This window comes from Camelina sativa, chromosome 11 (assembly GCF_000633955.1).
Source record: "Camelina sativa cultivar DH55 chromosome 11, Cs, whole genome shotgun sequence".
Taxonomy (NCBI): Eukaryota; Viridiplantae; Streptophyta; class Magnoliopsida; order Brassicales; family Brassicaceae; genus Camelina; species Camelina sativa.
In genome coordinates, this window is record NC_025695.1 from 19072608 (window position 1) to 19086888 (window position 14281).

At 39.6% G+C, this 14281-nt stretch overlaps 3 protein-coding genes across 3 annotated transcripts; 2 read left to right on the top strand and 1 right to left on the bottom strand.

Annotated features, from left to right (window-relative positions):
• Positions 505 to 2092, top strand: LOC104723813. The gene is made up of 4 exons (XM_010442225.2): positions 505 to 629; positions 1189 to 1413; positions 1524 to 1650; positions 1778 to 2092. Exons 2-4 carry the CDS (start codon positions 1214 to 1216, stop codon positions 1853 to 1855), a joined length of 405 nt encoding a protein of 134 aa, XP_010440527.1. The 5' UTR covers positions 505 to 629; positions 1189 to 1213; the 3' UTR covers positions 1856 to 2092.
• On the top strand, positions 10849 to 12211 carry LOC104723814 (xyloglucan endotransglucosylase/hydrolase protein 15-like). The gene is made up of 3 exons (XM_010442226.2): positions 10849 to 11319; positions 11411 to 11607; positions 11695 to 12211. Exons 1-3 carry the CDS (start codon positions 11044 to 11046, stop codon positions 12092 to 12094), a joined length of 873 nt encoding a protein of 290 aa, XP_010440528.1. The 5' UTR covers positions 10849 to 11043; the 3' UTR covers positions 12095 to 12211.
• On the bottom strand, positions 12415 to 14273 carry LOC104723815. The gene is made up of 5 exons (XM_010442227.2): positions 13855 to 14273; positions 13618 to 13775; positions 13239 to 13514; positions 13053 to 13146; positions 12415 to 12866 (listed from the first exon to the last, which is right to left on the bottom strand). Exons 1-5 carry the CDS (start codon positions 14240 to 14242, stop codon positions 12682 to 12684), a joined length of 1101 nt encoding a protein of 366 aa, XP_010440529.1. The 5' UTR covers positions 14243 to 14273; the 3' UTR covers positions 12415 to 12681.

The window sequence follows — 14281 nt, forward strand, 5'->3', positions numbered from 1 at the left end:
TTATAATGTACCCACCCATTGTATCAATCACACATTATTTGGTTAAATTCCATCTACACTTGCAGACATTTTTTCTTCTTTTCGGTACTTCCTCTGTTCTTCTTACACAACCCGAAGTACCAAACCATCGGCTTGGTCCATTGTAGTGTATGTAACGCAATACTTAGTTACAAAAAAATGGGTATGTTGATCGTAGTAGATGTTCCAACGTACAATTCCAGAAACCAAAAAATTGTTTTTGTTTACCACAAAAGGACCAACAAATTGTTATCTTTACAAAGTTCCCTATGCTTAGATAGATCATTCAGCACACATGAAGACATAAATCCAAGATCATGAGCAAAACCCACATTACCTTAAGGAGAAAATCAAACGTCGTCGTTTTACTCATCACCATAATCGCAGAATAGAAGTTACTGGGCTGGGCCCATTGTAATGGGGAGGGCTGTTGATTTAAAATTTTAAATATTTAATTGATTATTATTTCTCACAACCGACGCCGTATTCCCCAATCCCCAGGCTCCTGAAGTGAAAGTCGAAACGCCGTCGTATCTTCGTCTCAAGCTCTCTCTGTCTAATTGCGTTCGGCTTCGACAGTACATCTGATTCCGGCCATCACTCAGCTTCAGGTTAGTTTTGATTTAAAGTCAAAAACAACAAGCAGTATACACGGGTCGCCTTGAATTGAATTTGATTTCTAGGGTTTAGATTGTAAATTTCTAGGTTATATGAATCTCTTGTTTGTACAAGAAAAGGAACAGAACAAGTGGAAGATGTTTTAGGTCATTTGATTAGATGTTCAGATTTATATATTGAAAATTAGATTGGGATCATCATATCTGGTGAACAATTTTGTTTTTGTGATCTGCTTCTATCTTCTCAAAAGAATTCAGAAGAAATTAACTTGATGGAGTTGTTAAGAAATGGTAGTAGGCTGAGTGAACCATCTTCTCTCAATGCATTTTTCTTGCTTGAATGGTTAAATACGATGGAGAAGTTGAAAATATCATTTTGAAAACTTGTTGGGTGATTTAGTTTGCTTAATGGATTTCCTCGGTCTTTGTTCTGCAAGATAGTTTCTTTCTAATACTGCAACAAAATTGCATGATTCAGTCAGATAAATGTGCAATTACTGCTTCTCGTAGCTTGTCTTGTGGTTAGGTTTTAACTCTTGATTTTCCCTTGCAGTCATTTGCTTTTTGATTACACCAAAATGACAACAATTGAAACTGATCAGAAAACTCAAAAGTCTTCTCCTTCCGGTTCTGCTGCTACTGCTACTGCTACTCCCAAGCAGCCATCAGCATCGTTTAAAAGGTGGGGAAGGAGACACCCATTTGTAAGATATGGACTTCCGATGATATCTCTTACTGTATTTGGAGCCCTCGGACTCGGCCAGCTCCTTCAAGGCAGGTCAGTTCTTTCTTTGATTAAACTCTTAAGCTTTGAATATGTAAAAATGCTATAGGGATTCTGCTTATAATTCTCAACTTCACCACATATGGTTTATTTGGTTAGTTCAGTAAGGATATCGCAAAGGTAAAAGATGACCAAGAATGGGAGATTATAGAGACAAGAAAGGCGCTTTCGAGAACAGGACCTGTTGATGCTTATAAACCTAAAAACACATCCATCGAAGATGAGCTTAAGGTATTTATATATATATATATATAATCCTCTCCTCAGTTTTGCAGATTTTCATGATTTAACGTAGCGAATTAGACTGCATAAAAAAACTTTGATGACTAATATCTTGACCGGGTTTTGTATTCCGCAGGCTATGCAAGAGAAGGTGGACATTAACGCGTATGAGTACAAGAAAATTCCAAAACTAAACGAAAGCCAGTCGGATTAAGTGAATTCAGAATTTGTATCAGAATTTTTCCTTCGTAGATGTGTTTCAGTTCTATATGACTCTTCACCTAAGCGCCCAAGTAAGAAAAACAAAGAGGGGTAGAGGACCATTTTTTTCATTTAACCGTAATGATGAGCCGGTTTTAAAAATCCAGTTGTTGATATTACACCACTTCACTAAAAAACATACTGTAAGTTCTTTTATAAAATTAGTGGTTGGTAACATGGTAATCAATAATCAGGACTCTTATTTCGATTCAATCCAAGATTTGAAAGTACTTCAATATTTGTGAAATCATGAATCTCTATATGTATACAGGCACATAAGGATGCCGTATTGTCGTGTGTCAATTTCCGAATTCGATGAATCTGCATACATTTTGGAGTTTTGTAAGACATTACAATGAACTCATTAGTTTAATAGTTTAATTTGTTGTGACTTATGACTTGAGGTTTTGGTTGGACCACCGTCTTATCCATACCTCAGTGTTTATTTATTTTTGCCAACTATCTTACATATTCCTCATTTACTAGTCAGGAGCCATACTTTGAAAAACCAAAATATGTGTTGCCTCTTTAAATGGTCACACTCACACACATGCAAACAAAATCCACCGGTCTTGTCATGCATGGAATTTTAAATGCTCTAGTTAATAATACTCAAGATTTTGAATTTATCATTTCACGGAAAGGGGAAAACAAATCAACCTACAATGTATCCAATGGCCTCTCAAATCAATGAGCGTAGGGTTTCAGGCTTAAATGCGTACGTGTAGTTATGTTTTTTTTTTTTTCTGTAGACTTAGCAAATCTATATAATACTACACAATAATGTAATGCTAATAGACTGCTAACCAAAAAAAATTAATGGCCGGGTTAGCCAGAACTTACAAAATCATAAGATACAACCCTAAACATGAGTGGGTAGAAAATATCACAAAACCTACGAGATAAAACTGAACATATGAGCTATATATAGGATCAATTCATTTCCTTCGGTATCATAAAAATAAGAAGAACATATATATATATTTTGTTCCTGAGATAAACTAACTAAACTAGGTCTAATATAGTTTAAAACGGCACCTTGTTTATTGTCTCCACTATACATATTTTCGACAGCTTATAAGACAGAATTATGTTTACCCTAAACCCAAAAAAAAAAAAGTGAAATGGGAAATCGGAATTCACTAATTGCATGGGCATGCCATGCCATGCCGGCTGGAACAGATAGAGATCGATGAGTTCGTTAGGTCACAGTCACACCACACGTGATGGAGGTACGAGGGAAGTGACAAATCTGAGACAAGAGATAACACAAAGTACAGAGGAAATAAGAGAGTGGCCATTTCCATGCCAGCTTGTCACTCCCATTCTTCCTTCCTATTCATTCTTTTCTTGGCTACATTAATTCTCATTTCCAAGACTAAAAACAAAAACGAACATTGGTGCCAAGAACAAGAAGGGTGTGAATAAAGTAGATGGGTTACCTTGTCGTTTTGTCTATTTTTTACGGTAATAGCTCACCGTAAACAATTAGAATAATGGTCCAGTCAAAGAGAAGGAACGATAACAAAAAAAAAAAAAAAAGTTGGAAGGGCTAACAAACTGGTGTGCTCGTTAAAAAATAAAAAGAACGGTGTTAACAAAACAAATTTCAGAACTACCAGATTAATTATATGCTTTTTTATATAATAATACTAACAAAATCCTTCAAATTATAAATTACCACACAAAGAGAGGTTGAGAAAATGTTTCTCAACGGATCCTCGCTATGGCTATTGAGGAGACGAAGAAGGATCGTTTTATTTGGTCTTATACGGCATCTGGCGCTTACACAGTCAAAAGTGGGTATTGGTTAGCTCGTACCTTACCATCATTATACGTCCCTCGACCAGATAATGTGATGAAGGTTGACGAGCTCCAAGCTAAGGTTTGAAACCTTAAGACGGTGCCTAAAATCAGAACCTTCTTGTGGAGAATGCTGTCTGGGGCTCTAGATGTCTCCGAGAGATTGGCGTCGAGAGGGTTATTTGTGGATTTAAGATGTGCGATTTGTGGATATCAGGAGGAGACTATATGCCATATGTTGTTTGCTTTCCCTGTAGCAAGACAGGCGTATGCGTTATCGAATGTTCCTTTGCTGCAAACAGGTTTCTCTGAACAGGATTTAGTGAAGAATTGGGAACATTTGTTAGCTTTGATTTAGGAAGAGCGAATTCCTAAGGAGATATGTAGAGCAATCCCATGGATTATGTGGGGCATCTGGAAATGGCGGAATAATTTTGTCTTTCAAGGTAAACAAGGCGATATAAGAGAATTGGTGGTGAAGGCTTTTCAGGAATCCTCTCAATGGATGGATGTGCAATCAGCTTCTCGTAATTTAGGCCTCCACAGAGAGGGGAGAACACCAATCATAGAGGTGAAATGGCGTAATCCGATGGTAGGTGTTGTTAAATGTAACATTGTTGTCTCTTGGCATAATGACTTAACAATGGCTGGTGGCGCTTGGATTGCGAGAGATAATCAAGGTGAAGTCTTGTTTCATGCTAGACAGGCAATACAGCCTACGGACTCGCAGGTGCTAGCTTTTTTGAGATGTTCCTTGTGGGCTCTAGAGGCTTTGCAGACTCTGCATATAACTCGGATTGAGGTGGTGTTGGATAATTCTGCGGCGGTACAAGCTATAAACAAATCACATGAGTGGCCACGATGTGGGTTCTTATTACCGGATATCCAAGATGTATTGTCAAGTTTTACTTCCTGGGAGTGTCACCGAGTTGCGGCTTCAGCGAATAAAGTGGCAAAGGCTATCGCGAACAGTGTTACTCGTGATGGGCGTTTGCAGTCTTACTTATCTCTTGGGGGTCCTTCTTGGCTACTTGATCAGGTGCGGAATGAGGCGGATGCTTGAGTAGATTGACATAAACATATAACAGAGATAATGTTTGGTGACTTGGCCACGATGGAGTTAGATCCTTTGGTTTCAGCTAGTGCATTTGGAGGATCTTCTGACCTCAGTATCAAGTGACAATTGGTGGTTTTTCTTTTTGATTTTTCCTGCTTTTCCTTCTTTAGTTGTATTCTTTACATTCTTTTGATTTATCAGATGACAAAAAAAAAACTTTAAGATAAAATCGTAAATGGATTTAGTAATTCTTACTAATTGTTTTTGTTATCCAAAATTAAATTATGCATACGGGAGATTGTATAAGGAACATAAGCCCAATGGACTCAACTGATGCAAGCTTAGTGGACTCAAACAATGGAGAAGGCCCAAAGAGTATGATCAGTCAACAAGTTCAACAGAAGAAGACAAAAGAAGTTATGCCAGCTCAAGAACAGAGTACGGAGAAGAAGACGCTCCACACCATGAATCGGTTCAACGTTCTTCAATCCTGTACAGATGACTCATCATGATGAGCTGTAGCTATTCTAGATTGTTCCTCTTGTATCTATAAAAGCAGACCTGTAAATCATGGTTGTAATTATTGAAGAAAGTAAAGTTATTTCACAAAATACAAAAGTTCTTCTTTCGTTCATGGTATCTGAGCCATTTTAAAGCTCTAACAGGCATTTCAATGGCAACCACGTATCCCTTCCCAGACAATGTCCATGTCTCAAGCTCAGTCACGCTTAAGCTCAACGACAGTAACTACCTATTGTGGAAGACGCAGTTCGAGTCTCTCCTATCCAGTCAGAAACTCATCGGGTTCGTCAATGGAGCTGTTTCGGCCCCAGCTCAGACACATCTTGTCGTCAACGGTGATGTCACCACCAAAGTTACCAACCCGCAGTATGAGTCCTGGTTTTGCACAGACCAACTAGTTCGGTCTTGGCTGTTTGGAACCCTCTCCGAAGAGGTTCTCGGCCATGTTCACAGTCTTCAAACCTCTCGTCAAATCTGGGTTTCACTTGCGGTGAACTTCAACAAGAGCAGCGTTGCCAGAGAGTTCTCCCTCCGTCGCAGTCTGCAGCTTGTGTCAAAAAAAGACAAGACTTTCTCTGCTTACTACAGAGAGTTCAAGACAATATGTGATTCTCTAAGCTCCATTGGGAAACCTGTAGATGAATCCATGAAAATCATCATTGAAGGTCAGCGTTGGCAGAGAGTATGACCCCATAGCAACGGTCATTCAGAGCTCCTTAAGCAAGCTTCCAGCTCCTACCTTCAATGATGTGATTTCGGAGGTCCAAGGGTTTGATAGCAGATTGCAGTCTTATGAGGAGACCAACACAGTCACTCCTCATGTTGCCTTCATGACAGAGAAGACAAATCCATGTGCTCCTCAGTTTTCTCCAAATCAAAGAGGTAGGGGTGGTCGCTTTAGCCAGAACAGAGGAAGAGGAGGTTACACAACACGAGGTCGTGGCTTTAATCAACATCAGTCGTCCTCTCCAATCTCCAATCAATCCTCTGGCCAACGTCCAGTCTGTCAGATATGTGGTCGCACTGGTCATACTGCAATTAAATGCTACAACCGGTTCGACAACAATTATCAAACAAAAGTCCAGGCCTTCTCAAGCTTAAGGATATCTGAGGAGAATGGTAAAGAATGGTACCCGGATTCAGGAGCCTCTGCACATGTAACTTCCTCAACAGATGGTCTCCAGTTAGCAGCCGTGTATGAAGGAAATGATACAGTCCTTGTGGGAGATGGAACTTACATTCCCATTACTCATGTTGGCTCCACTACAATCACTTCCTCCAAAGGTACAATTCCTCTTAATGAAGTCTTGGTTTGTCCTGATATTCAAAAATCTCTGCTCTTTGTATCAAAGTTGTGTGATGACTATCCCTATGGTGTTTATTTTGACATTGATAAGGTTTGCATAATCGATTTGCAAACACAGAAAGTGGTAGCCAAGGGTCATCGTAGGAAGGCCCTCTTTGTGCTGGAGAATAACGAGCTTGTGGTATTTTACTCAAATCGTCAGTGTGCCGCTACAGAGGAAATTTGGCATTACCGAATTGGACACGCAAACTCGAAGGTTCTTCAGCAACTTCAAGTCAGCAAGGAGATTCAAGTGAATAAGATCAGCACACCCTCCATTTGTGAGCCTTGCCAGATGGGGAAGAGTAGTAGATTACCGTTTTTTGTTTCTGATTCTCGTGTTTTACATCCTCTAGATCGGATCCACTGTGATCTTTGGGGACCAGCTCCGATTGTATCAAACCAAGGGTTTAAATACTATGCAGTTTTTGTTGATGACTTCTCAAGGTTCTCTTGGGTTTATCCCCTGCATCATAAGTCAGAATTCATATCAGTCTTTACTACATTTCAAAAGCTGGTTGAGAATCAATTTAGTAGTAAGATAAAGGTGTTTCAAAGTGATGGAGGAGGTGAGTTCACAAGCAACAAGTTCAAAGCTCACCTCAATGAACATGGAATTCATCATAGGATTTCATGTCCCTACACTCCTCAGCAAAATGGCTTAGCAGAAAGAAAGCACATACATCTTGTGGAACTTGGTATTTCAATGCTGTTTCATAGTCATACTCCATTGAAATTGTGGGTGGAAGCATTTGTTACTGCCAACTACATTATCAACCTGTTACCAACTATAGTTCTAGAAAACAAAAGCCCCCATGAGCTCTTACACCGTCAAAAACCGGATTATTCATCTCTCAGAGTGTTTGGCTCAGCATGCTATCCGTGTCTCAGACCACTAGTTCATCACAAATTTGATCCAAAGTCATTACAATGCATCTTTCTCGGCTACAACAACAACTACAAAGGCTATCGTTGCTTATATCCTCCAATTGGTAAAGTTTATATCTCAAGACATGTTGTTTTTTCTGAGCAAGAACTGCCTTTCAAGGAGAAGTATAAGGATTTGGTTCCTCATTATGACACCCCATTGCTCCACGCTTGGCAAATCGTTGACAAGATTTCCACTCCAGGAGAGAGATTTGTGCCAGCTTCTACTCCGGTTCAACTATTGTCTAAACCAGTTTTGCCAGCTCAAGAACAGCCTCTGATTCGCATTCCAAACATATTTCTCACAGAGCCTAGTGGAGATGATGATTCAGACGGAGAAGGACAACCTGCAGATAATCAAACCGATAATGCTGCAGAGGAGATAGGTGTTGCTTAACCGGTTCAGTCTGAAAACGTACACCCCATGACCACAAGAGGAAAAGCCGGAATTCACAAACCAAACACATGTTATGCTCTTATCACCTCAAAAGTCAATGCCAATGAACCTAAAACAATCGCGTCTGCTATGAATCACCCTGGTTGGAATGAAGCTGTCCTTGAAGAAGTGAGAAGAATTCATATGCTTCGCACATGGTTTTTGACCCCTCCGACTGAAGATATGAGCATCCTAGACTCAAAGTGGGTCTTCAAAACGAAATACAACCCTGATGGCACAATTGATAAGCTTAAAGCTCGGCTCGTCGCCAAAGGGTATGATCAGGAAGAAGGTATTGACTATCTAGAAACGTTCAGTCCTTAGGTTAGAACGACAACAATACGACTCGTTTTAGATGTTGCAGCAGCTAATAGTTGGCCCATCAAACAGCTTGATGTCTCCAATGCCTTTTTGCATGGTGAGCTTCAAGAACCGGTGTTCATGTATCAGCCCTCTGGATTCGTTGATCCAGACAAACCAAACCACGTTTGTTGCCTCACCAAAGCCCTTTACGGACTAAAGCAAGCTTCAAGAGCATGGTTTGATATTTTCAGTAACTTTCTACTCGAGTTTGGCTTTGTCTGCAGCACTCATGATCCATCACTCTTTGTTTGTCATCAAGATGGACAATACCTCTTATTGTTGCTGTATGTCGATGACATTCTTCTTACAGGCAGTGATCAAGAACTTCTTGCAAATCTACTTACTGCTCTGAAGAACAGATTCACCATGAAAGATCTTGGTCCTCCTCGGTATTTCTTGGGCATTGAAATTGAAAGCTATAGCGATGGACTCTTCCTACATCAGACGGCCTACGCTTTAGACATCCTGCATCAAGCAGGTATGAGTGAATGTAATCCCATGCCCACTCCTCTACCGGAAACAATAGAGAAGCTAAATTCTGAGCTATTCACGGAGCCAACGTATTTTCGGAGTCTTGCTAGCAAGTTACAGTACCTTACCATCACAAGACCAGACCTTCAGTTTGCAGTGAACTTCGTCTGTCAACGGATGCACGCCCCAACTGTGTCTGATTTTGGTCTGCTTAAAAGGATCTTACGGTATGTCAAAGGTACACTCAACATGGGACTACCTATAAAGAAGAACAAGGACCTCACGCTTAGTGCCTTTTGTGATAGTGATCATTCCGACTGCAAACTAACACGGCGCTCAACCACTGGTTTTTGTATACTTCTGGGTTCCAATTTGATATCCTGGTCTACAAAAAGGCAATCCTCAGTATCAAACTCTTCAACAGAAGCAGAGTATCGAGCTCTTACTATCACTGCCAAAGAGATCACCTGGATTTCGAACTTACTTCGTGACATTGGCATCTCACAGTACGAGCCTACAAAAGTCTATTGTGACAACCTCTCAGCTGTATACTTGTCCGCCAATCCAGCTCTGCACAATCGGACCAAACACTTTGATACGGACTACCACTACATTCGAGAACGGGTTGCCTTAGGTCTCATCGAGACACATCACATCTACGCCTCCAACCAACTCGCAGATGTCTTCATAAAACCACTACCAAAGAAGCCTTTTCTTGATCTTCGTTTCAAACTTGGTGTGTCAGTTCTTTCCACGCCAAGCTTGCAGGGGAGTATAAGGAACATAAGTCCAGTGGACTCAACTGATGCAAGCTTAGTGGACTCAAACAATGGAGAAGACCCAAAGAGTATGATCAGTCAACAAGTTCAACAGAAGAAGACAAAAGAAGTTGTACCAGCTCAAGAACAGAGTACGGAGAAGAAGACGCTCCACACCATGAATCGATTCAACGTTCTTCAATCATGTACAGATGATTCATCATGATGAGTTGTAGCTATTCTAGATTGTTCCTTTTGTATTTATAAAAGCAGACCTGTAAACTATGGTTGTAATTATTGAAGAAAGTAAAGTTATTTCACAAAATACAAAAGTTCTTCTTTCGTTCAGATTGATCCACACGTGACACATGCAAGATAAACCAAGTTTACAAACGAAACAAACTACATTAGACATTTTAACAGTTAGAACTTAAAAGAAAACTTGTCAAAAATATGGAAGAACGTTTCTTAAGAACCAAGAATTGTTTCTCTGCTATTTTAAGATAATTCTCTAGTTCAATCATTGCAAATATACGTAAAACACCATTTGGTCGTAAGAATTACTCGCTATTATTTCAAGATAAAGAAATCAACTATGATATATTTGAAAAGCATGGGGAAGTAGTTCTACCAATCGTAATTATTCGTAATCCTTTATGATTCTCCATAAACTTTTGTCCTTCTTTGGTATTAAATTATATACAGAATAATCGATTTGACTGATCTCAATTTACAATCCTTTTTTTATTACATTAGAATAGTTCTCTCTAGTCCCACTAAAATTTCCAAATGATTCTTTTATCAAAAAAAAAAAAAAAGGATAGACAGAAGTTTCTTTGCCTGAATGAATCATTCAGACGAAAAACTTTATAAAAAAAAAAGTTTATTTGCCAAAAAAAAAAATGATGTTATATACTATATATATCAACTTCCTATCCTCACTCTGAGAATATTTTAATGAGTTTGAAATTAGTTATTCTTTCAATGTAAATTGGAGGCTCCAGGTATGCTAGGTGAAGCAGAAGAGCTGGCACCAGCTCTCGACTGAGTGATTACGCAGTTAGACTCGCTCACACTACTCAGTACTCAGTACATACTCTCTTTGTTCTCTTTCTTTTGGACAGCTTTCATTTTGATTTTCTCTCTTTTAAGCCACATGAGAATAAAACAAATATATACCAAACCAATGATGGGGCTTCTCAATAATGCAATAAAATGGAGTATATTACTGGAGGAACAAAGCAAATAAAAATAGAGTTCGATAAAAATTTCAAAAAACAACTGTAGTTAAGGTTAGCTTCCCAAGGCTTCTCCAGCTATATATATATATATGTATCCCCTGCTTAAACCCATCTCACACCAAAACACAAAAGCTCTCATCTCCTCTAGTTTTCAATCTTATTAGAATTTAGACACACACACACCCCCAACCCCTTTTATTTGTAACACCCAAACTCAAATGGGTCAAAACTCAAGCCTCACCATCGTCGTGGCGACTGTTCTGCTGATGTCCATGGTCGGTTCTGCTTACTCAGGCAACTTCTTCAACGAGTTCGACCTCACGTGGGGTGACCACAGGGGTAAAATCTTCAACGGAGGAAATATGTTGTCTTTGTCACTGGACCGGGTTTCCGGGTCAGGTTTCAAATCCAAGAAAGAGTATTTGTTCGGTCGGATCGATATGCAGCTCAAACTCGTCGCCGGAAACTCCGCCGGCACCGTCACCGCTTACTACGTAACGTTCTCAAACTCTCACATTCATTCAAAATGTTACTAAACCTGAAGAGATACTCTTTTCTAAATTTGTTTGAAACTTTTTTTTGCAGAAGTTGTCGTCACAAGGAGCAACACATGATGAGATAGATTTTGAGTTTCTTGGGAATGAGACAGGGAAGCCTTATGTTCTTCACACCAATGTCTTTGCTCAAGGGAAAGGAAACAGAGAGCAACAGTTTTATCTCTGGTTCGATCCAACCAAGAACTTTCACACTTACTCCATTGTCTGGAGACCCCAACACATCATGTAAAGATCCATTAATCTCTCTCTATTGCTACTTCAACATTGAATGAAAACGAAGATCTTGTCTTGACTTTGTTCTTACCTCTGCAGATTCTTGGTCGACAATTTACCCATTAGAGTGTTCAACAATGCAGAGAAGCTAGGTGCTCCTTTCCCAAAGAGCCAACCCATGAGGATTTACTCGAGCCTGTGGAATGCAGATGATTGGGCCACGAGAGGTGGCTTGGTCAAGACTGACTGGTCTAAGGCTCCTTTCACAGCTTACTACAGAGGATTCAACGCTGCGGCTTGCACCGTCTCTTCAGGATGTGACCCTAAATTCAAGCGTTCTTTTGGTGATGGTAAATTGCAGGTAGCGAACGAGCTCAATGCTTATGGCAGGAGGAGACTCAGATGGGTTCAGAAGTACTTCATGATCTACAATTATTGCTCTGATCTCAAAAGGTTCCCTCGTGGATTCCCACCAGAATGCAAGAAGTCCAGAGTCTGATGCTTGATGCAATTCCCTCCATGATTCTATGTTTGTTTGATGCAATTCTTAGATTGGTTTCTTTTATCTGTTATTCCATTGTACATTCTCAAGTTCAAATAAAGCTCTTTCCAGCTACTTAAACAACTGAACCCATAATTAGTCATGATTGGTGTTCCTTTCACTGGATTTACTGGAATTGTCACAATTCTAAACCTTATCCCTGAACGTATCAATCCATACTAGTTTCTATACAATGCAACGAAATTGCTTTTTAGAGTAATAAGCTATGATAAATCTAAAAAAAAATCACAAGGCAAGATCACTGCGGATCAGACAACAACAACAATTTGACATGCTTGAAAAAAGACAAAGACAGACACTATTAATGTTGTACAGCCAGAAAAATGTGGAGACAAAAGGAATTAACAAGTCTAATGTGGATGATGTGCGTTGAAGATCAATTGTACGGTTCATATGATCTAGGAGTTGTTTTCATTCTTTGACCTACAAGTGCCTAGGTGAACTCTATGCATAGACAAGTCAAATACGCTTAAACCTATATACAAGACTTTGTTACTAACTGTTTAACTAAATAACACTAACAGCTAAATTGAGCTAACAAAAGTTTGAGTTTCCTGTTCTTTCTCCAGATCAGAGAGCGGCGTCTCAACATCGTTAGAGTATGTATTCAAATCTTTAGCTTCAGCTGCTGCCCCTTTATTCTCAATGGCTGGAGCATTTTTTTCTATATTCTTCTGAGGATCTATATGTTTACTGGTTTCAGTCGTCCCTAAAATAAACGATACAAAGAACAATCAGTTCCTAAGTCTACCAGGTTGTTCTTTTCCACAATACAAGCTAATATCATGCAATCATGCAGATATACTATATAACATTCATCTAGCCACAGAAGACAGTAGGGACTAACTGTAACAACTATTACTGACAGTCTGACATTGAATATAAAGAGACTTACCAGGATTATCCTCTGAGCTATCTCTGAGATATGAAAGCATTCTTTTGTAATTAACAGAACCTGGCACTTTAAATAGCTTGCGCTTGGAGCACAACTGTTTCATGTCAAAACAGAAAAAATGTTAAGAACAAAATCAGGTGGATGAAATCAAAACTTTAGACGCAACGACAACACTGAAGATCATACAGGAATTTTTTTGGTGGCACTAGAAGAAGTCGTCTTCTTGAAAGGGCTAATGTTTCCATGTACGTTTTGTGCTGGTGGTTCAACAAAGCTATTGGGAGATAGCAAAACAGACCCGGTTGGAGAGAGCCGGTCATCTCCTACCATCAATTCATCTCTTTCGTTCTTTGTGTCAGCATCTCTAGATCTAGTATCATCAGCAGCTTCCTTCAAGTAAGGAAGCAATCTCCTATAGCTCACAGAACCAGGATTCTTGAAAATCTTCTCCGGATGACGAATCTGTCAAGAGTAAATAAGCAAATTAAGCAACCAGTTAAAAAAAAATCCAACATTGCAATTTAAACATGTCCTTTTGCTAATAAAGCTATGGAAGAACACATACAATTTTGTTGCCGAGTTTGACACCAACGTTCTTCAGAGAGACTCCATCAATCTCTTGGCGGATACAACCTGCTACACTAGTGAACATTTCTGAATCCGGTGACGTCGTTTGTGAGCATTCCACTACTTCTATAATATCATTGCTTCCTATTCTCACAACTGTTTCAACATTAAAGACATTGTGGAATCAGATAGTTTCTAAACACATACTGATAAAGAGCTTAGAATCAGAAATTACCGTTAGCATTGGGAGAATCGCAAGGAGATTCCACATTTAGCTCCTTGGTTTGATTTTGCCCTTTCACATGAAAGTCCCAATCGCTAGAAATCGAACTCGGGGAGGAGGATATGCGTCTGAGACACAGATTCCTCACCGTTACACGAGGACACGCCCGAGGCATTTTAGTAACAATTTTATCGCTGAGAGGTGGCGACGCATGTTGGTGACGAAGATCCGTGAGAAATCGGTTTCCGATGTGAGACACAGCTGGTGAGAATCGAACGGTGGAGCGGTTGCTATGATTCCTTAATTTGCTTGCCATAAGGCTCTTAGATGTGGTACCTCGAACTGAAGAAGAAGAAAATCGCATTCTCTTCTTTATGGTATAATCTGACTCCGCCGCCATGGAAGCAGCTAGAGAGAGAGAGAGAGAGAGAGAGAGAGA

Coding starts and splice junctions, on each gene's coding strand:
- LOC104723814 (XM_010442226.2), top strand. CDS start 11,044: ATGGGTCAAAACTCAAGCCTCACCATCGTCGTGGCGACTGTTCTGCTG. Junction 11,320..11,410: donor GCACCGTCACCGCTTACTAC/GTAACGTTCTCA, acceptor TTTTTTTTGCAG/AAGTTGTCGTCACAAGGAGC. Junction 11,608..11,694: donor TGGAGACCCCAACACATCAT/GTAAAGATCCAT, acceptor TTACCTCTGCAG/ATTCTTGGTCGACAATTTAC.
- LOC104723813 (XM_010442225.2), top strand. CDS start 1,214: ATGACAACAATTGAAACTGATCAGAAAACTCAAAAGTCTTCTCCTTCC. Junction 1,414..1,523: donor GGCCAGCTCCTTCAAGGCAG/GTCAGTTCTTTC, acceptor TGGTTAGTTCAG/TAAGGATATCGCAAAGGTAA. Junction 1,651..1,777: donor CCATCGAAGATGAGCTTAAG/GTATTTATATAT, acceptor TGTATTCCGCAG/GCTATGCAAGAGAAGGTGGA.
- LOC104723815 (XM_010442227.2), bottom strand. CDS start 14,242: ATGGCGGCGGAGTCAGATTATACCATAAAGAAGAGAATGCGATTTTCT. Junction 13,515..13,617: donor TCAAACTCGGCAACAAAATT/GTATGTGTTCTT, acceptor TACTCTTGACAG/ATTCGTCATCCGGAGAAGAT. Junction 13,147..13,238: donor GTGCCACCAAAAAAATTCCT/GTATGATCTTCA, acceptor GACATGAAACAG/TTGTGCTCCAAGCGCAAGCT.